We start from the raw sequence: 23,276 nt of genomic DNA, 5'->3' as shown, positions 1-23,276 counted from the left end.
ATATTTCAAAGGAAAAATGTCAGCACAGTCAACTTTTCAGGTAGACAAATTATTCTGAAAAGCTGTTTTGCCATTTCTTTTATACTTAGTTTTCTTTAATTAGTTATAAAAGATTATGAAGAAAATATTCAATAAACTGAACATCATTAAAATCCAGAGAGCCTTCAAAATGTTAATGAGGATTTTTATAGCACATACTCCTAAACCATACCACAGAAAATATCAATAACATTTTCCAAGCCCAAAAGTAATGGTAAAGACAGACCACTTTAGAATCTACCAAAAAAAATTAATTCCCAGTGGGATAAAAATCAAAATTTGAAAGGGACATCTAAGAAAGTTTTTAAAAATTAAGAGGGGGACTTCCCTGGTGGCGCAGTGGTTAAGAATCCGCCTGCCAATGCAGGGGTCACAGGTTCATTCCCTGGTCCGGGAAGATCCCATATGCTGCGGAACAACTAAGCCCATGCACCACAACTACTAAGCCTGAGCTGTAGAGTCCACGAGCCACAACTACTGAGCCCGTGTGCCACACCTACTGAAGCCCGCGCCCCTAGAGCCCACGGTCCACAACAAGAGAAGCCACCGCAATGAGAAGCCCGTGCACCACAAGGAAGAATAGCCCCCACTCTCCGCAACTTGAGAAAGCCTGTGCACAGCAGCAAAGACCCAACGCAGCCAAAAATAAATAAATAAATTCATAATAAGAGGGACTTCCCTGGTGGCACATTGGTTAAGAATCTGCCTGCCAATGCAGGGGACACAGGTTCCAGCCCTGGTCCAGGAAGATCCCACATGCCGCAGAACAGCTAAGCCCGTGTGCCAACGCTACTGAGTCTGCGTGCCACAATTACCGAAGCCCGCGCACCTAGAGCCCGTGCTCTGCAACAAGAGAAGCCACCACAGTGAGAAGCCCATGCACCACAAGGAAGAGGAGCTCCCACTCGCCGCAACTAGAGAAAGCCTGCACGCAGCAATGAAGACCCAATGCAGCAAAAAAAAAATTGAGTATCTTTATGATCTTGAGCAGGAAGGATTTCTTAAATCAAGACACAAAAAGCACTAGCTATGGATTGATTCTTTCCATAAACTAAAGTTAATGTGCATTCATCAAAGATATCACTAAAGTTTTCAAAAAGACATGCCACTTAATGAAAGTAGATACTTGTGACACGCATAACCAACAAAGAACCTATCTAAATATATGTAAAGAACTCCTACAATTCAGTAAGGAAGAGAAAAGCCAATTGTAAAATGGACAAATGACTTGCTAGACTAAGCACTTTTTGAAAGAAACCCAAATAGTCAAAAAAATGGGGGACTAAATCCCATTGGTGGCCAAGGACATGCAACGGAAAACAATGGTAAGAGAACTGACATTTTAATAATACTGAGTTCTCTGATCCACAAATATGGTATATGTCTCCACTGATTTAGGTTTTTCTCTTCCAGACTGACTGAATATTGGGACAATCACTGCATCCTTCTGGAAGGATACTCTCTATGTTGCACTTCCATCACAATGCTTATCTCACTGTGCTTTCTGCTTTCCTATTTATTGTCTCTCCTAGGGCTATGGCTGCACCCTGTTTATTTCTATACCTTTGGCACGAAGACTTTGGTTTGACATATACTCAATAAAAGTTTGTTGAGTGGAAAAAAATGTCTTCCAGCATTTATTATGTAGTTTTCAGTGTATTGGTCTTTTATATTTTGTTACTTCCAACTATTTACCTTATGGATGCTACTGCGAATTTTAAAAACTTTGCATTTTCCAATTGCTGGTTCCTATTACATATAGGCAGTCAATTTTTGCATACTGAGCCTTTCACACTGCTACACAGCTTTACTGGTTCTAGTAGCTTGTTTATGCATTTCTCAGGATTTTCTATAAATGCAATATCATTAACAAAAAAGGACAGTTTAATTTTATCTTCTCTAATTTGTATGCCTTTTCTTTTCCTTATTGTGCTAGCAAAACCACGATACTGAACAAAAGTGAGAGCAGACATTTTTGCCTCTTTTGAGATCTTAGAAAGCATTCAGTCTTTCACCATTACATATTAAGTTAATGGGTTTCTGTAGATGCCTTTTTATCAGGTTGAGAAAGTTTTACCTTCTATTCCTAAGGTGCTGTTAGTTTTTATGAAGATTTTTTTTCAGATACTTTTCCCACATCTGTAGGGATGATAACATGTTTTTCCCAATTTACACTAGTGTTAATATGTGCAAATAAATTGACTGATTTTCAAATATTAAACCAAATTTGCACTCCTGGAATAAACCTGACATGGTGGTCATTGGGGGTGCACTATGTTTCGCATGTGTGCGGTGGGGTTTTTTTGTTTTTTGTTTTTCCTATTTTTGGTTTGTTTGGTTTGGCTGGCTGGATCTCCCCTGCTAATATTTTGTTGTTCATTTAGGCTCTTGGTCTGCAGATTTCTTTTCTTGTAATATGTTTTGCTTTGGTATCAAGGTAATATTGGCCATATAAAGTGAGCTGGAAGTGTTCACTCTTCCTGTTCGCTTAGTTGGTGTCGGACTAGTATGCTTTTTTCCTTAAGTGTTTAATAGAATTCATCAATGAAGTCATCAGGGTCTTTATTTGTGGGAAAGTTTTTAGTTGCAAATCTAGTTTCTAAAATCAGTATAAAGGGACTTCCCTGGTGGTGCAGTGGTTAAGAATCTGCCTGCCAATGCAGGGGACATAGGTTCGAGCCCTGGTCCGAGAAGATCCCAGATGCCCCAGAGCAACTAAGCCTGTGCACCACAGCTACTAAGCCTGTGCTCTAGAGCCCTTGAGCCACAAATACTGAGCCCACGTGCCACAACTACTGAAGCCCACGCTCCCAGAGCCTGTGCTCCGCAACAAGAGAAGCCACCACAATGAGAAGCCGGCACACCGCAATGAAGAATAGCCCCTGCTCACCACAACTAGAGAAAGCCCACGCGCAGCAACGAATACCCAATGCAGACAAAAATAAATAAATAAAATTTTAAAAATAAAATAAAACCAGTATAAGGTGGGACTTCCCTGGCGGTCCAATGGTTAAGACTTTGCTCTTCCACTGCAGGGGGCACAGGTTCCATCCCTGGTTGGGGAACTAAGATCCCTCATGCTGTGTGGAGCGGCAAAAAACAAAAACAAAAACTGTACACTGAGTGCCTAGCCCTTTGCCTAGCACAGAGTAGCTCCTAAGTGAATATTTCTTGACCTTGAGCAGGAGTGATAATCAATCACAACATCTGCCAAAAGCTAAGTGACCAGTTATCACCTGCAATGTATAATAGTTAAAATCAGTATAAAGCTATCGGGTTTTCTATTTCATCTTAAGTCAGTTTCGGTAATTTGCATTTTTCCAGAAATATATCTATTTCATTTAGGATACTGAATTTACTAGCATTAACTTGCTTATAATATGCCTTTATTACCTTTTTAATGACTATAAAATCTAAACTGATGTTTCTTTTTTCACTGATATTGCTAATTTTTGTCTTCTTTTTTTACTTTTTATTTTTTCCCCCTTGCCCCCCCCTTTTTTATCTTGGTTGTTCTAATGTAGTGGTCTCGAGGAGGAGTGAATTTGCCACTCACCTCCAGGGGATATCTGCCAATGTCTGTAGACATTTTTAGTTGTCACAACTGGGAAAAGGGGCTCTACTGGCATCTAGGGGTAGAGACCAGGGATAGGACAGCTCCCCACAATTATCAGGCTGTAAAAGTCAACAGAGCCAAGGTGGAGAAACCTGATCTAACAGCGGTCTTGCCAATTTTATTATCTTTTCAAAGAACCAAATTTGGCATTATTAGTTTTGTCTACTGTCTGCGCATTTTCTATTTGATTGATCCCCATTCTTACCTTTACTATGTCCTGCTTTCTACTGGGTTGGCCCAAAAGTTCCTTCAGTTTTAAAAGTAAAAATAAAAGACACATTTTTCATTTTCACCAAGAAGTTTATTGAACAACGTATTCGCCCTTTTGTTCCAATACTTTCTGCCATTTTTCAGGCAACTTCATAATTCCATCTTCCCAAAACTTTTACTCTTTTTGAGCAAAGAACTGTTCCAGGTGCCTTTTACAGTCTTCCAGGGAATTGAAATTTTTTCCATTAAGAGAATTTTGTAAAGACCAAAATAAATGGAAATCCAAAGGTGCAATGTCTGGTGAATACGGCAGATGAATCAGAACTTCCCAGCCAAGCTGTAACAGTTTTTGCCTGGTCATCAAAGAAACACAGTCTTGTGTTATCCTGATGGAAGATTATGCGTTTTCTGTTGACTAATTCCAGATGCTTTTCTTCGTCAAGTGCTGCTTTCAGTTGGTCTAATTTGGAGCAGTACTTGTTGGAATTCATCATTTGGTTTTCTGGAAGGAGCTCATAATAGAGGACTCCCTTCCAATCCCACCATATACACAACATCACCTTCTTTGGATGAAGACCGGCTTTTAACGTGGTTCGTGGTGGTTCATTTCACTTGCCCCACAATCTCTTCCATTCCACATTATTGTACAGTATCCACTTTTCATCGCCCGTCACAATTTGTTTTAAAAACAGAACGTTTTCGTTACGTTTAAATAGAGAATGGCATGCAGAAATACGGCCGAAAGGTTCCCACCCCCCCACCCCCCACCCCCACTTAACTTACATGGAACCTGAACACCAAAGCAATTAACATAACTAAGCTCATGCAAATGATTTTCAACGCTTGACATGGATACTTTGAGTATGTCAGCTATCTCCCACATGGTATAACGTTAATTGTTCTCAATTAATGTCTACATTTGATCGCTATCAACTTCAACTGGTCTACCTGCAAGAAATCTCCAGCAGGAAACTTTGCAAACCACTTCTGACACATTCAATCAGTCACAGCACCTTCTCCATACACTGCACAAAGCTTTTTTTGCATTTCAGTTGCGTTTTTACCTTGCTTGAAATAATAAAGCATAATATGCTGAAAATGTTGTTTTTCTTCCATCTTCAATGTTAAAATGGCTACACAAAAATTCACCAATTTTAATAAGATTTTTTTTTTTTTAATGCACACTGATATGACAGCTGTCACAATACAATCTAACAAAATTGTTTCAAAGGAAGTTAAAGACAACTAAGCGCTACTGGAGCCATCTTAACAGAAAAAACCAAACTAACTTTTTGGCCAACCCAATACTTTCTTTAGGTTTAATTTGCTGTTCTTTTCCTAGGTTCTCAGGGTAGAAGCCTATCACTGATTCTAGATTGTTCTCTTCTAATATGAACATTTAAATGCTTATCAAAATAAATTTCTCAATAAGCACTGCTACGAAGTTCAAAATATTTTCTAGTTTTCCTTGTGATTCCTTCTTTTATTCATGTATTACTCAGAAATATACTGTTTAATTTCCAAATATTTGGGGTATTTTCTGGACATCTTTTCTTACTAATTTCTCATTAAACTCCCTGTGATATTACCCCTGTATGTAATATGAATCATATTAAATGTATTGAAATTTGTTTAATGGCCCACCACATGGGCTATCTGTCTTAGTGAATGATTCATGTGCACTTGAAAAGAATGTGTATTTCTGCTGTTATTGAATGGAATGTCAATTAGGTCAAGTGCATTGGTACATTAACTCTTCTACAACCCTACTGATTTCTGCCTACTTGTTTAATCAATTACTGAAAGAGGAGTGTTGAAATTTCCATGTGTACTTGTTAATTTCTCAGCTATGTGGAAGCTGTTATTAGGTATATACTGTTGTATTTTCTTACTGCAGTGACCCCTTTATTATTATCAAGTATCTTTTCTTATCCTTGGCACTATCACTTGTTCTAAAGTCCACTTTGCTTGAAATACTGCCACTGTAACTTATGATCTGCATTAGCAAATTCTTCCAATCTTTTTACCTTTTTTTTAAAAGACAGGTTTATTGAGGTTAAATTACATAAAATTCACTTTTTAGTGTCCCATTCTACGAATTTTGACAAATACACAGTTGTGTAACCAACATTACAATCAAGGCATAGACTACTTCATCACCCTAAAAAGTTCCTTTGTGTCCCTGTGAAGTCAACCCTCAGCTGCTTCCTTAGCCCTTGGCAACCCCTGATCTGTGCTGTCTGGCAACCCCTGATCTGTGATATTCTGTGATTCCAGAATATCACATAAATGGAGTTACACAGTACATTGCTCTTTGGATCTAGCTCTATCACTTAACATAATGCATCTGAGATCCATTCATGTTGTACATATCAGTAATTCATTCCTTTTAAGTGCTGAGAAGTATTCCATTGGGAATATAATTCCCAATTTAATTGGGAATTCCATTGTGTTCAGAGCCAAAAAAGACAGACACAAATGGGGAGCAGGGTAGATTAATAAAGGACACAAGGAGGGCTTCCCTGGTGGCGCAGTGGTTGAGAGTCCGCCTGCCGATGCAGGGGACACGGGTTCGTGCCCCGGTCCGGGAAGATCCCACATGCCACGGAGCGGCTGGGCCCGTGAGCCATGGCCGCTGAGCCTGTGCTCCGCAACGGGAGAGGCCACAACAGTGAGAGGCCCGCATACCGCAAAAAAAAAAAAAAAAAAAAAAAGGACACAAGGAAACATATGGGGGAGATAGATCCATTCATTTTCTTGATTGTGATGATGGTTTCAAGGCTATATATGTACGTCAAAACTTGTCAAATTGTTTTGCCCTGACAGCAACTCTCTGATACCAACTGGATGTACTACATTTCAATTCAGTTCTAACACTAACTACCTGGAGTTAGCACAGACCCCGCAAGTTAAAGAGCAAAAAATTCCTTCACAAAACTCCCCGCACTTCAGATGACACATGCAAGTCCTGGGGGCCGCCTGCATTTGTGATAGGCCAGTTATGACTTTAGGGCTTCCTACAATACCCTCAGGTTCAGTAATTTGCTAGAATGACTCACAGAACTCGCTGAAAGCATTATACTTATGATTACAGGTTTATTATAAAGGACATAACTCAGGAACAGCTAAACAGAAGAGACGCATAGGTCAAGATCTTGGGGAGAGAAGGCAGGGATGAATAACTTCCATGTTCTTTCCTGGTGGATCTGACACAATACTCTCCTGGAACATCAATGTGTTCATCAACCAGGAAGCTCCTCCTGGTTTCCAGAGGTTTACTGGGCTTCCTTATGTGGGAATAATTAATTCATTCATTCATTATCATTTCATTGAGCTAGGTCACTAGCCTCCCCCCCACTTCTCCCAGTTGGCTGAAAATTCCAAATCTCCAACATTTTGCTGACCAGTCCCTTCCTGAAGCTCTCCAGGAAGGGGGTCAAGAGTCACCTCATTAACATAACAAAGATACTCCTATCACTCAGGAAGTTGCAAGGGTTTTTGAAGCTCCCTGCTAAGAACTGGTAACAAAGACTAGACTAGATATATATTATAGTATCTACTTCAAACATGTGCAACCTATTGTATTTCAATTATAACTCAATACAGCTGTTTTTTTAAAAAGGCACTGTCTTGGGGGAAAAACAGTAAAGTAAAAGAACTTTAAAACCTCACTGGTAAAAATTAACTTTTAAAAGTCCAACATAGAAAATGAAAACTCTCATTCATTGTTAATTACAACCACTTTGGTGTTTTCGGCAAGTAAAAGACATGCACACCCAATGGCCCAACAATTTCACCAATGTCTATGTCTATGCCCTAAAGCAGCCTGTACATGTACAACAGAACATGCATACAAGTATATTCATAGCAATGTTGTTTGTAAAAGCCAAAAAACTAGAAGTCAGTGGCAAGAGAGGATTGGTTAAGTAGTACAATAGAGTACTTAGTATACAGCAATAAAAATAATTGAAAAACACATAAGCAATAACATGGATGAAGCTCAAACATAATACTGAAAAAGACGCATACACAAGGAACCATACTATATGATTCCATTCATATAAAATTCAAAGCTAAAACTAGAGAAAACTATATTTTTAGAGATTTGTACATAGACAGTGACACTATAAGAAAACCAGAGAGACTGCATTTATATAGTGGTTATGAAAGAAAAAGTTTATGACTGGGAGGTACACACTAGACTTTTGGGGGTGCTGATGATATTCTGAAGGTGTTGATAGTCTATTTCTTTGTTCATATGTTCACTTTATAGTTACTTGTTAAACTCTATGTACTTTTTATATGTTCACATATAAATATATACACACACACAAGACCCACCATAATATATGTATATGCATTTAATAAAATAGTTAATGGCTACTTTAATTATAATAATAGCTAATAATAAATTTTTAGGTATGATAATCATAGTATGATTTTTTTTAAAATATAGTGCCCTATTTTTTAGGAACACATTCTGAAATAGTAATGAAATGCTATCTAAGATTTGCTTCAGGAGTTCATTATTCTCTTTTCTTCACTGTTGTTTTTGTTGAAGTTTTTCCATAATAAAAAATGGAAAAGTTAAAAAAAAATTACATGTATCATAAGAATCTTAGATTCCTTTTAAAGGAGCTATTCTTATCACCTTTGGGGGACAGGGCCACCACCTGGCATGCAGAATGTGGGATCTTAGTTCCTAATCCAGGGATCAAACCCATGCCCCCTGCAGTGGAAGCGAGGAGTCCTAACCACAGGACCGCCAGGGAATTCCCTAATCATATTTTAGATAATGTAAAGACTTCAGAAATTTTCCATTTAAAAATAAGAGAAGGGGATTACCCTGGTGGTGCAGTGGTTAAGAATCCGCCTGCCAATGCAGGGGACACGGGTTCGAGCCCTAGTCTGGGAAGATCCCACATGCCGTGGAGCAACTAAGCCCATGTGCCACAACTACTGAGCCTGCACTCCAGAGCCTGTGAGCCACAACTACTAAGCCCACGTGCCAAAACTACTGAAGCCCACGCACCTAGAGCCTGTGCTCCGCAACAAGAGAAGCCACTGCAATGAGAAGCCCACGCATGGCAACGAAGAGTAGCCCCCGCTTGCCACAACTAGGGAAAGTCTGTGCGCAGCAACGAACACCCAACACAGCCAAAAATAAAGAAATAAATAATTGAACAGACTTGTGATTTAGTCAAAAAAAAAAAAAAAGAGAAGGTGTAGGGAGGGGGATTGTTAATTGAAGAAATACAGTGGGTTAATGGCCGGTCTAGGACTGATAATTAAATCCAGGTCTCAAGATTACTAATCTAATAGTTTCCAGGACACCATTTTAATTCTCACATGCTTTTACGTTATCAACATTTTTCTCATATTTTACTTGCTTATTCTCTGTCTTTCCTGCACTAGACTTAAGTTTTGCAAAGGCAATAAAATGTATTCATTTATGTAGTACCAGAATCTATAAAACTATGCCTTATACACAGTGCTCAGTATTTGCTGAATTATGAATAAACTGACTAGTTCAGACAATCTCTACATGTACACTAACCTTTCAAGAACAAAAATAAAATCCACATGAAAACATGTAAGTTTTGGAGTTAAATAAGCCTTATAGTTTTATATTAATATGGTGCTTCACTCTGTAAATATATACATGGACTGCCAGATTAGAATGAGCACTGAGGGACTTCCCTGGTAGCACAGTGGTTAAGAAACCACCTGTCAATGCAGGGGACACGGGTTCGAGCCCTGGTCTGGGAGGATCCCACATGCCACGGAGCAATTAAGCCCGTGTGCCACAACTACTGAAGCCCATGCACCTAGAGCCCGTGCTCCGCAACAAGAGAAGCCCACGCACCGCAACAAAGAAGAGCCCCCACTCGCTGCAACAGAGAAAGCCCGCACGCAGCGACGAAGACCCAACGCAGCCAAAAATAAATAAAATAAAATAAATTTATTAAAAAAAGAATGAGCACTGAGCTATTTGCCAATATGCACTCCTTTCCGGTTTCACCTAATTATTTTTAACATAAATCCTTTTATCTAATATACATTTGAGGTGAAACCTGAGAGAAGCAGGCGAGGCAGGGGTATAGTTAATGCATAAGCCATTAGAACTACAAAAATTAGGGAATTCCCTGGCAGTCCAGTGGTTAGGACTCCGTGCTTTCACTGGAGGGGGCATGGATTCGATCTCTGGTTGGGGAACTAACATCCCGTAAGCCGTGCGGTGTGTCCAAAAAACAAAAAACACAATTACAAAAATTTTAAGTCTACCTAATACACATTTGATGATAATTTTAGAAGTGTGTTCACATCAGAGCAACTTTGGGGCCTAAAGCTCAAAGTTCAAGTGACATAGTGACTAAATTATCACATTAATAGTATGTCTTGATTTTTTAATTTAATTTTATTTTTTGAATTTTTCTTTATGGCGAGGGAGATACCACTGCCGGGACTCCATTGAATCCCTGGACTCTTAGCCTAAAACCATGCCCAAGTTCAAGCAACAAAGAATAAAGCTAAAAGCCAAAGCAAAAAGATTTTTCAAAAGAAAAGAAGCCTCTCACTTTCAGTCTAAGCTACTTACACCTCCCCCTCCGCCACCGTCACCAGAAAGAGTGGTTATTCCTTCAACAGATACACCCCTTAGCAGAAGCTGGCTAAGACCATCCTGGAACTTCAAATTTCCCAATTTTAAAGATTCAGTAAAACTTCGGACAAATAGAGTATGGTCTACATACAATTGGTTTCAGAACTGCATGGCCCGGAGTTTGGAAGTATTGAAAGACACCATCCTGCCACCAAGAACTTCATAGTCTAAAACAATGGTTTCTCATTTTGGGAAATGAATTACGCAAGCTCCAGGAAGCACTGAAGGCCGTCTCAGAAAATTCTTCCTGTCCAAGCTGTGGTCAGATGTGTCACATGCGTGGTAAACTTACAAATGTGCCTGCATGTGCTCTAACCACCCCTGGAGACTCCGGGGCTGTACTTCCTGCCTCACTGTCACAGCCATCCAGTCATCTTTTCCTCCGCCCCTGCCTCCGCCTCTGCCTCCACCACTGACAGCACCTTTGCTGCTCAGAAAATCTGATCTCACTAAAGCACTTGAGGCTGGACCATTAAAAAAAAGTGGACCCATGCAGATAACAGTTAAAGATCTACTGACTGTGAAATTAAAGAAGACACAGAGTTTTGATGAAAGGAGGAAGCTTGTACCATCACCAAAGGCACAGAATCCACTAGTTACTGTCTCTGACCTGCAGTGCGTTTCCCTGAAACGAAAGTCCAAAGTGTTATCAACTCGAGTTACAATGTCTTCATTACTCCTGGTAAAAGCCAGTTAGATCTGCGGAAACTACTCAGAAAAGTCGATGTAGAGAGGAGCCCAGGTGGAACTCCACTTACCAATAAAGAAAATATGGAAACAGGAACTGGGCTGACCCCAGTAACGACCCAGGCCTTGAAGAGAAAGTTTCAGCTGGCTCACCCTAGAAGCCCAACTCAAACTCTGCCACTTTCTACAAGCAGCTCTGATGAACAAAATTGATGCCACCTCTGCGTGACTCCATATGATGATCCATAAAATATACAGATAATATTACCCCAATCTCTTTTTAATGTAGTATGTATAAGTAATTATGTTAATATATAATTCATTCGAAGAATTAAAGTATGTATGGAGCCCATACAGTAGCAGAAAGCGAGTGTTAGGATATTTTCTAGTTTATATGATCAATAATAGAACAGATGGGAAAATGCAATCCCGAAAGTGATGTTTATCCTGGAACTACCCAATTTAGGTTGGGGAGGTTATTCAAGTTAACTAGATAACTCTAATTTTTACTCTACAGGTGCAGTTATGACATTAAGAAAATAACCTGGGGCTTCCCTGGTGGAGCAGTGGTTGAGAGTCCGCCTGCCGATGCAGGGGACGCGGGTTCGTGCCCCAGTCCGGGAAGATCCCACATGCCGCGGAGTGGCTGGGGCCGTGAGCCATGGCCGCTGAGCCTGTGCGTCCGGAGCCTGTGCTCCTCAGCGGGAGAGGCCACAACAGTGAGAGGCCCGCGTAACGCAAAAAAAAAAAGAAAAAAAAAAAAAAAGAAAATAACCTGGTGCCCATTCATCTTGGGTATTCTCAGGTAATTGAAAAGCAAAGTATTTCAGCCTGTAAAGCTCATGCACTCATTAAGTGCTGCAAACTTAATAAAAAAAACCAGACCCTCTAGATTTTATTTCTGTTCCCTATAAGCAATTAAGAAGTAAAACCATCCCCCATTCAATCCTAACTGTTCCAAAAGAACTTGAAGCAAAAACTCCAATGTGACCTTAAAAATCAGAATACCGTGGGACTTCCCTGGTGGTACAGTGGATGGGACTCCGCGCTCCCAATGCAGGGGGCCCGGGTTCAATCCCTGGTCAGGGAACTAGATCCTGCACGCATGCTGCAACTAAGAGTTCACATACCGCAACCAAGGAGCCCACATGCTGCAACTAAGGAGCTGGTGAGCCAAAACTAAGGAGCCCTGGAGCCACAGCTAAGGAGCCTGCCTGCTGCAACTAAGACCCAGCATAACCAAAAAATTAAATTAATTAATTAAAAAAAAATAGAATGTTTTTCCATTGTACCTACATTGTAAATTCCTTTTAAGAAAACTTCAGTATTCTTAAGTGCCCAGACTACTCTTCTCAAAAGTAAGTTACCTTCATACTAGTAACAGTTGATAAAACTGTATTAATACTCTAATGCTCCATACTCTAGGCCTTTATTACATCACACCCGATTTTAGTCTCTTTAAGTCTCAAAATCAAACCCAGAGCTTCTAAGTTACTCTTAAAACATCTATTTTAATGTCACTCCAATAGAACAATGGTTTCCCACTGATAATACCTTATGGCATTTAAAACATCATAATCAGGGCTTCCCTGGTGGCGCAGTGGTCGAGAGTCCGCCTGCTGATGCAGGGGACACAGGTTCGTGCACCGGTCTGGGAAGATCCCACATGCCGCGAAGCGGCTAGGCCCATGAGCCATGGCCGCTGGGCCTGCGCGTCCGGAGCCCGTGCTCCGCAACGGGAGAGGCCACAACTGTGAGAGGCCCGCGTACCGCAAAAGCAAACATACAAAAAAAACACATCCATAATCAATTTATAATTTTATCTTACCTTTATGTGTAGGTATGTGTATATATATTTATATATATAAATGTATATATTTATAGTATGTAAATATAAAATGTTATTTTGATTTCCACTCTCCACTCCAATCAAACTAGGTTTATTCATTATCTTCAAAAAGCATCCTGAGTATCTTTACAGCTTTGCATAGGAAAGAGTTCAACACTTGGTGAAAAAATATGTGAATATGTCATAGAATTGCTTCTACCCCTCAGTACTCTTATTAAAATCTTACCTGCTCTAGGGCTTCCCTGGTGGCGCAGTGGTTGAGAGTCCGCCTGCTGATGCAGGGGACGTGGGTTCATGCCCCGGTCCGGGAAGATCCCACATGCCGTGGAGCGGCTGGGCCCGTAAGCCATGGCCGCCGAGCCTGCGCTCCGCAACAGGAGAGGCCACAACAGTGAGAGGCCCGTGTACCACAAAAAAAAAAAAAATCTTACCTGCTCTTAAAATTTTGGCCCAAATTCTGCTTCCTCTTCTTGAAGCCCTGCTTGACTCACTCTAGTCTGAAGGAATCACTGACTCCTTTGAACTGAAAACACTATACCAATTACAAAGCAATTATCTTACAGTGTCTCCTTGCTGCAGTTATTAGTATGAAAATTATGTGTCCTCAAGAAGATTGTAATCTCCTAAGGGCTCTACATTTGTCTTATAAAGTAAGATATAAATGCATACTTTCTAAAGGAATGAAACCTATTAGTGCACTTTTTGACACGCTCTAGACTTCAGTGGTTGATCAAGTCTGAGAACAGAAATCTCCCTAAAATTCTGATTTGTCAATAGCTATGCAATCAATATATATTTCAAGACTAAGTGCTAATATTAAGATAAAACAAAAAATTAAAAATAGAACTATCATATGATCCAGCAATTTCATTTCTGGGTATTTATCTAAAGAAAACAAAAACACTAACTCGAAAAGATAGATGCAACCTCATGTTCATTGCAACTTTATTTACAATAGCAAAGATGTGGAAACAACCTAATGTCCACTGATGGATGAATGGATAAAGAAATTGTAGACTCTGTATACATACATATGTGTGTATATGTGTGTGTGTGTGTGTGTGTATGGAATATTATTCAGCCATTAGAAAAGAATGAAATCTTGCCACTTGCAACAACACTGATAGACTTAGAGGACACTAAGTGAAATAAGTCAGACAGAGAAAGACAAATACCATATGATCTCTCTTATGGGTCAAATCCAAAAAACAAACAACAGAGTATCAATACAGCTACTTCAATTTTAACAAATTGAGTTACTCTATGGAAAAAACTCAATAACCTATTTTTCTAATAAACCAATAGAGCCTACTTGAAGATACAATTTGTTTTGTTACTCATATACTTAGTCAAGGTCACTATTCTTTAATGAGACAAGGTTATTATTTCATACCTAAATTGTGTGGTATAGAAAAGTTAGATGCTACACATTTCACTATACTCTTCCTAAGAGCTAAACCAAATTACATTTTAAAGACTCATTCTATCAGCCCCAAACCATTTAACAAGCATATACTACAAAACTACACTTCACAAAGATTCCTGAAAGTTTCTGAATTACAAGAAATGTTTTACTCCATTTATTTCCACCTTCAAGATAAGCTGGTACTGCTAGAGTTCTAAAAATACCCTGAATACTAGGATTCTAAAAATAACCTGGACACTGACTGTAAAAGAGACAGTCATCATGGAAGCTATTTTTAGCTTTAAGGGAAATTCTTAAGGTCCTAAAATATTAGCCTTAAAGACTGAGGGTCTGACACTTTCACTGAGGCTTCAGAGGTTTTGACTTTTGGTTTATTGTAACCACAGATGTTCTCTAATTCCGAGTACTTGTGAGGCAGAAGGACAAAACGAGTGATGGCAACATGGCACAAATCAATGTTATTCTACAGTTTGATCCTCATAGAGAAAATCTGCAATTCAAAAAGCATATTTTAATAGGTGAATTATTTGTAATAGTACTAATGGCTAACATTTACTGATTTTTGCTATGTGCTGGGCATATTTCAAGTAACTTAAATGTACTATTAACCCATATAATACAATGATTCTTTGTGGGAGGCATTATTAACATACCCATTTAACAGATGAGAAACTTAAGCTAAGTAATTTGCTCAAGGGCATAAAAATTCAAATCCAGGCTGTGTGGCTAATCACTCTTACCTACCTCTTACCATTCTTAATCCATACATTATATATAGTATAGTATAATATGAGTGGTTATCCAAAATGACTAGAGAAAAATAAAATATATACATATATAGAGAGTATACTATAGAAACTACACTATATTATAGCGCTAGAACTACTATATGTGGTTATGTTCCCAGGCCAGCTCATAAAGCCTACTTTTCTCACAACGTAGTTAGGTGAAGACTATGGTAGAGAATGTAGACGGGGGTACATGGCTGCTTAATAGATGCCTTTAATATATTAATTTAACTTTCGGTTTTCTAACTTTCCTTTCCTTGATAAAGGTGGATCATTTGCTCTATTCTTAAAATGATCAATCATAATTTAAGGTCTTTTTACTCAGAACATTGAAAAGATACATGCACCCCAATGTTCACAGCAGCACCCTTTACAATAGCCAGGACACAGAAACAACCCAAGTCCCCATCAACAGACAAATGGCTTAAGAAGATGTCATGCACGTGCACACACACACACACACACAGAGAAATATTATTCAGCCATAAAAGAGAATGAAATATTGTCATTTATAGCAACATGCATGGACCTAGAGAATATTATGCTTAGTGAAATAAATCAGAGAAAGACGAAGACTATATGATATCACTTATATGTGGAATCTAAAAAGAATCTATATACAAAACAGCAACAGACTCATAGAAAACAAACTTGTGGTTACCAGAGGAGAGGTGGGGGAGGGAGAAATCAGGAGTATGGGATTAACAGATACTGATACAAACAACAGATACAAACTACTATATGTAACATATATAAGCAACAACAACTGTATAGCACAGGGAATTATACAATATTTTTTAATAAGCTATAATGGAATATAATCTACAAAAAATGAAAAACCCACAATGAAAAGCAGCTGGCTTTCCTTAAGGTTAAATGGATTAAGATTTGGACAAAAGAAAGAAAGGAATAATGAGGTTCAAGCAAAGTGTGTATATATATATATACATATATATATATATATATATGTATATATATGTAAAAAACAGATGGAATTAATTATGGTTCAAGCAGTGAGAGCCAGAAAATAAGCAATAGTAAGTACAGGGAAATTCCCTCCCTAGGGGCAAGATAAAAAGGGGTACAGTGGGAAAGACTAGATAGCGGCAGAGAAGCAGAATTGGGCAAAGTCTCCCCATTATCAGTTGCCCCAAAATACTTCTGCCCAGAAGAACTTGATGACTGCTAGAGAAAGGGAAAACCAAAACCTGGTTCTTTGAAAACAAACAAAATGGACAAACTTTTAGCTCGACTGACCAAGAAAAAAGAAGACTCAAATTACTAGATTCAGAAATGAAAGAGGGTCTATTACTACTGATTTTACTGAAACAAAAAGGATTGTAAAGAAATTCTATGAATTATATGCCAATAAATTAGATAACTTAGATGAAGTGCATAAATTTCTAGAAAGACACAAACTACTGAAACTGACTTAAGAAACAGAACCTTAAAATTTGTGAATCACTGTTGTATGCCTGAAACTTACATAATATTGTAAATCAACTATACTTCAATTAAAAAAGAATAGAGGGCTTCCCTGGTGGCACAGTGGTTGAGAGTCCGCCTGCTGATGCAGGGGACACGGGTTCGTGCCCCCGTCCGGGAGGATCCTGCATGCCACGGAGCGGCTGGGCCCATGAGCCATGGCCGCTGAGCCTGCGCGTCCGGAGCCTGTGCTCCGCAACGGAGAGGCCACAGCAGTGAGAGGCCCGTGTACCACATAAAAAAAAAAAAAAAAGAAAATATGAATAAACCTATAACAAAGGAAGAGACTGAATTATCAAAAACTAGAAACAAAGAAAAGCCCAGGCCCAGATGTCTTTATTGCTGAATTGTACTGAACATGTAAAGAATACCAATTTTCCCAGAAGTCTTCCCAACAATGAAAGATGGTAAAACACTTCCAACTCATTTTATGAAGTCAGTATTATCCTGATACCAAAACTAGACAAAAAAATCACAAGAAAACTACAGACCAGTATCTCTTATGACTATGGATGCAAAAATCTTCAACAGCATACTAGCAAACCAAATCTTCAACAGATAAAAAGAATTCTATTATAACCAAGTGAGATTTATGCCAAGAATGCAGTGTTGGTTTAACATTTGAAAATCAATTAATGTAATACATTATATCAGTAGAATAAAAAACAACAATCACATGATGCTTAATAGATGCAAAAAAGCATTTCACAAAATCTGACACCCTTTGATGATAAAAATACTCAAGAAACTAGGAATAGAAGAGAAATTCCTCAGCAAGATAAAGGGCATTCATGAAAAATCCACAGTCAATATCATACTTCAAGGTGGAAAACTGGATGCTTAAGATTAAGAACAAGACAAGGATGTCTGCTTTCACCACTCCTGTTTGACATTATACTGAAGGTTCTAGCCAGGGCAGCTGGACAGATAAAGACATAAAAGGCATCTATTAGAAAAGAAGTAAAGTTATCTCTATTCACAGATTACATGATTTTGCACATAAAAACTCCTCTTAAGGAATTTATTAAAACCAATTAGAACTAATAAGTTTAGCAAAGTTGCATAATACAAAATCAATATACAAAAATCAATTAAATTTCTAAATACTTGGAGTGAAAAATCTGAAAATGAAATTAAGAAAACAATTCCATTTACAATAGCATTAAAAGAATAAATTATATTAGGAATAAATTCAACAAAAGAAGTGTAAAACTTATACTCTGAAAACTACAAACACTGTTGAAAGAAGTCAAAGATCTAAATAAATGAAGAAACATCCCACGTTCATGGACTGGAAGACTTAGCATTGTTAAGATGGCAACAGTCCCCAAACTGATATATAGATTCAATGCAATCCTCATCAGAATCCAAGCTGACTTCTTTGTAGAAGGTGACATGCTGATTCTAAAGTTCATGCAGAATAGTTAATCCTGAGAAAGAACAAAGTAGGAGGATTCACATTTCCTGATTTCAAAACTTACTGCAAAGCAACACCAATTAATATGGTGTATAAAGTTCTCATCACAGACCCCTGTGGAAGGCAGCCGAATAGAAGGACTTGTGCTCACCTCCTCTTGCGAGAGCACTGAAATCACAACTAACTGCTGAACAACCATTGATAGAAGAAACTGGAACCCACCAAAAAAGATACCCCATGTCCAAAGATAAATGAGAAACTGCAATGAGATGGTAGGAGGGGCACAATCACGATAAATCAAATCCCAAAGCCATGGGTGGGCGACCCACAAACTGGAGAATAATTATACTACAGAAATTTTCCCACTGGAGTGAAGGTTCTGAGCCCCACATCAGGCTTCCCAGCCTGGGGGTCCGGCAACAGGACTAGGAATCCCCAGGGAATGTGCAAGTGGGATTTGACTGCAGGACTTCCACAGGACTGGGGAAAACAAAGCTCTCATCACAAGGAAAAGAAACATTTAAAAAATCTATACAAGTTGATGGATGTTTACTAAACTTACCGTGGTAATCATTTCACAGTATATGTAAACCATTTGGCACATCTCAAACTTATACAACGCTGTATGTCAATTATATCTCAATAAAACTTGGGGGGGAAAGTGTGGTACTGGGCACAAGGACAGATTTACAAACCAGTGGAATAGAATTAAGAGTCCAAAAAGAAACGCATACAGCAATGGTCAACTAATTTTCAACAAACGTGCCAAAGCCATCCAATGGGGAAAGAACAGCCTTTTCAATAAATGGTGCTGGAACAACCAGACATCCACATGCAAAAGAATTAACTTGGGGCTTCCCTGGTGGCGCAGTGGTTGAGAGTCCGCCTGCCGATGCAGGGGACACGGGTTCGTGCCCCGGTCCGGGAGGATCCCACATGCATCAGAGCGGCTGGGCCCGTGAGCCATGGCCGCTGGGCCTGCGCGTCCGGAGCCTGTGCTCCGCAGCGGGAGAGGCCACAACAGTGAGAGGCCCGCGTACCGCAAAAAAAAAAAAAAAAAAATTATTAAAAAAAAAATAAAAAAATAAAAAAAAAAGAATTAACTTGGACCCTTACTTCAAACCATATACAAAACAAATTTTGACCAATTTAAATTTTTGAACAATTTGACCAAAACAGATTAAGGACCTAAATGTAAGAGATAACACTGTAAAACTCTTAGAAGAAAACAGTCATATATCTTTGTGACCTTAATTTAGGCAATGGTTTCTTAGATATGATACCAAAAGTGTGACAAAAAGAAAAACCAAAATAGATAAATTGGACTTCATCAAGATAAAAAACGTTTGTACTTCAAAGGACATCACCGGGCTTCCCTGGTGGCGCAGTGGTTAGGAATCTGCCTGCCAATGCAGGGGACACGGGTTCGAGCCCTGGTCTGGGAAGATCCCACATGCCACGGAGCAACTAAGCCCGTGCACCACAACTACTGAGCCTGCACCCTAGAGCCCGTGAGCCACAACTACTGAGCTTGCGTGCCACACTACTGAAGCCAGCGTACCTAGAGCCCTTGCTCTGCAACAGAAAGCGAAGCCACTGCAGTGAGATGCCCGTGCACCACAATGAAGAGTAGGCCTCGCCTGCGGCAACTAGAGAATGCCTACGCAGCAATGAAGACTCAACACAGCCAAAAATAAATAAATGAATTAATTAATTTTTTAAAAAAAGGACATCACCAAGAAAGTGAAAAGACAACCCACAGAACAGAAGAAAATTCTTGCAAATCATATAACTGATAAGGAACTCATATCCAGAATATTTATATATACGAAACACTTACAATTCAATAAGAAGACAAATAACCCAATTTAAAATGGAATAAAGATCTGAATAGATATTTCTCCAAAAAAGATACACAAATGGCTAATAAGCACATGAAAAGATTCTTGACATCATTAGTTATCAGGAAAACGCAATTAAAACTACAATAAAACACCACTACACATCCACTAGGTTGGCTAGAATCAAAAATTACACAGATAAGAAAATTATAAGTGTTGATGAGGATGTGAAGAAATTGGAACCCTCATACACTACTGATGAGAATATAAAATGGTGCACTTTGGAAAAGTTTGTCAGTTCCTCAAATGAGTTACATATGACCTAACAATTAAGTAAAAATGTCTACACTAAAACTTGTACATGAATATTTATAGCAGCATTATTCCTAATAGCCAAAAGGTGGAATCAACCCAAATGTCCATCAACTGATGAATGGATAAACAAAATTTCATACATCCACACAATGGAATATTATTTGGCTGTAAAAAGGAATGAAGTACTGATGCTACAAAATGGATGAACCTTGAAAACATTATCTTAAGTTAAAGAAACCAGTCATGAAAGACCAACATGTTATATAATTCCAATTATATGATATGTCCAAATCAGGGAAATATGCAGAGACAGAAAGCAATTTAGTGATTGCTTAGGGCTGGAGGGGCATATGAGAATGACAGCTAAAGGGCAGGTGGTTTCTTTTTGAGAAGATAAAATTGCTCTAGGGCAGGGATCCCCAACCCCCATTAGGAACCGGGCCACACAGCAGTAGGTGAGCCGCGGGCGAAAGATCGAAACTTCATCTGTATTTACAGCTGCTCCCCATCGCTCGCATTATCACCTGAGCTCTGCCTCCTGTCAGATCAGCAGCAGCATTAGATTGTCATAGGAGCACGAACCCTACTGTGAACCGCGCACGTGAGGGATCTAGGTTGTGTGCTCCTTATGAGAATCTAATGCCTGATGATCTGAGGTGGAGCTGAGGCAGTGATGCTAGCGCTGGGGAGTGGCTGCAAATACAGATTATCATTAGCATCATGAGACTTCACCTTCCAATGCAGGGGGTGTGGGTTTGATCCCTGGTTGGGGAGCTAAGACCCCACAAGCCTCACGGCCAAAAATATCAAAACATAAAGCAGAAGCAATACTGTAATAAATGCAATAAAAAAGACGTCAAAAAAGGTCCACATCAAAAAAATCTTAAAAAAAAAAAATCCTATCAGTGAGTGGCAAGTGACAGCTAAGCTGCATCTGGTGGCAGGCTTTACAGTGGCAAGTGAGTGGACGTACTTCAATTGTACAGCTGCATATGGTGGCAGGCTTTAAGTCAGAATCCGACACTTATTTTAGTCTGCGCGTGGCCCACCATTATTTTATTTACCACTTCCGTCCGTGCCTCTTTCCCACACTGTGCACTTGTCTCAGTCAGTCTGGTAAGCCCACAAGCTAACCCTAGCCAAAATGAGTAAAAAACAAACACCACTGGAGAGCTTCTTGGAAAAGGGGGAAAGACCCAATGATGAGACAGCAGAAGACTTTAAGACTGCCAACAAAAGAAAGCTGCATTTAAAAGAAAATACCAAGAGTCCTACTTAAATTACGGGTTCACTGCAACAGGTGATTCACATTCTCCAAGCCCACTTTGTATAACATGTGGCGACTGGCTACCCAACGAAGCCATGAAACCTTCAAAACTGCTTTGCCACATGGAGACCAAGCACCCTGCATCAAAAGACAAGCCTTTGGAATTGTTCAAAAGAAAAAAAAATGTGAACACAAAGAACAGAAGCAATTATTGAAGGCCAACACTTCATCAAATGTGTCTGCACTGAGAGCATCATTCTTAGTGGCTAACCACATTGCTAAAGCTAAGAAGCCCTTTACTATCGGTGAAGCGTTGATCGTGCCTGCTGCTAAGGACATCTGTCAAGAACTTTTAGGAGAGGCTGCAGTTTCAAAGGTGGCACATGTTCCTCTTTCAGCTAGCACCATAACTAGACAAATTGATGAAATAGCAGAGGATACTGAGGCACATTGTTAGAGAGGATTAATGAATCACCATGGTACGCAATCCAAGCTGAGTCTACTGATGTTGACAACAAGGCAACAATGCTTGTTTTTGTGATATATATTTTTCAGGAGGATGTGCATGAGGATATGTTATGTGCACTTTTGTTGCCAACCAACACCACAGCTGCAGAACTATTCAAGTCTTTGAATGATTACATATCAGGAAAACTGAACTGGTCATTTTGTGTCAGTATATGCATGGACAGAGTGGCTGCCATGACTGGACAGCTTTCTGGTTTTACTACTCGGGTCATAGAGATCGCTTCTGAATGTGAGTCTACATGCTGTGTCATCCATAGAGAAATGCTGGCTAGCCGAAAAATGTCACGTGAACTTAACAACATTTTACAGGATGTGATTAAAATTATCAACCACATTAAAGTACATGCCCTTAACTCACATCTGTTCATGCAGCTCTGTGAGATGGCTTTCTAAAGGTAGATCACTGGACAGAGTTTTTGAGTTAAGAGAGCCACTCCAGCGATTTCTTTTAGAAAAACAGTTACCAGTGGCAGCACGTTTCAGTGACAAAGAATGGGTCGCAAAACTTGCTTACTTGTGTGACATATTCAACCTGCTCAATGAACTCTGTCACTTCAGGGGAGAATGACAACTGTGTTCAAGTCGGCAGATAAAGTGGCTGCATTCAAAGCCAAACTGGAATTACGGGGGCGACAAGTGAACATTGGGATTTTTGACATGTTTCAAACATTAGCAGAGATTTTGAAAGAGACTGAGCCAGGGCCTTCTTTCTCCCAGCTGGTGCATCATCATCACCTATCTCAGCTTTCAGAAGAGTTTGAGCATTACTTCCCAAGCACAAAAGACCCCCGAACTGGGAAGGAATGGATCTGCGACCCATTTGTGAATAAGCCAGGTGAATCGACTTTGTCCGTGCGAGAAGAGGATCAACTGCTTGAGATGGCAAATGACGGTGCCCTTAAAAATATGTCTGAGACAACTTCAAATCTCTATACCTTCTGGATTAAAGTCAAGGTGGAATATCCTGAGATTGCCACAAAAGCACTGAAAAGCCTGCTTCGATTTACAACATCCTATCTTTGTGAAGCAGGGTTTTCTGCAGTGACAGCAGCCAAAATGAGATTACAGAGTAGACTGGGCATAAGCAAGACACTTTGGGTGTCACTGTCTCCCATCATCCCAGATGTGACCATCTAGTTGCAGGAAA

The 23,276-nt window shown here is 39.4% G+C and overlaps 2 protein-coding genes across 5 annotated transcripts in view; one reads left to right on the top strand and one right to left on the bottom strand.

Moving 5' to 3' along the window:
* PDS5A (PDS5 cohesin associated factor A) overlaps window positions 1–23,276 on the bottom strand; it is a 127,444-nt gene that overhangs the window by 81,880 nt on the left and 22,288 nt on the right. The gene's annotated exons all lie outside the window — the stretch shown is intronic.
* Window positions 10,313–11,477, top strand: LOC101284561 (proline-rich protein 11-like). The gene is given in 4 exon segments (XM_049708783.1): window positions 10,313–10,670; window positions 10,672–10,901; window positions 10,904–11,185; window positions 11,188–11,477. Coding segments are annotated over 4 exon segments (1,056 nt in total). The 5' UTR covers window positions 10,313–10,365; the 3' UTR covers window positions 11,427–11,477.

Source organism: Orcinus orca, chromosome 4 (assembly GCF_937001465.1).
Source record: "Orcinus orca chromosome 4, mOrcOrc1.1, whole genome shotgun sequence".
In the NCBI taxonomy this organism is placed as follows: domain Eukaryota; kingdom Metazoa; phylum Chordata; class Mammalia; order Artiodactyla; family Delphinidae; genus Orcinus; species Orcinus orca.
The sequence above is the reverse complement of the archived record's forward strand: the minus strand, read 5'-3'. Positions and strand labels throughout refer to the sequence as shown.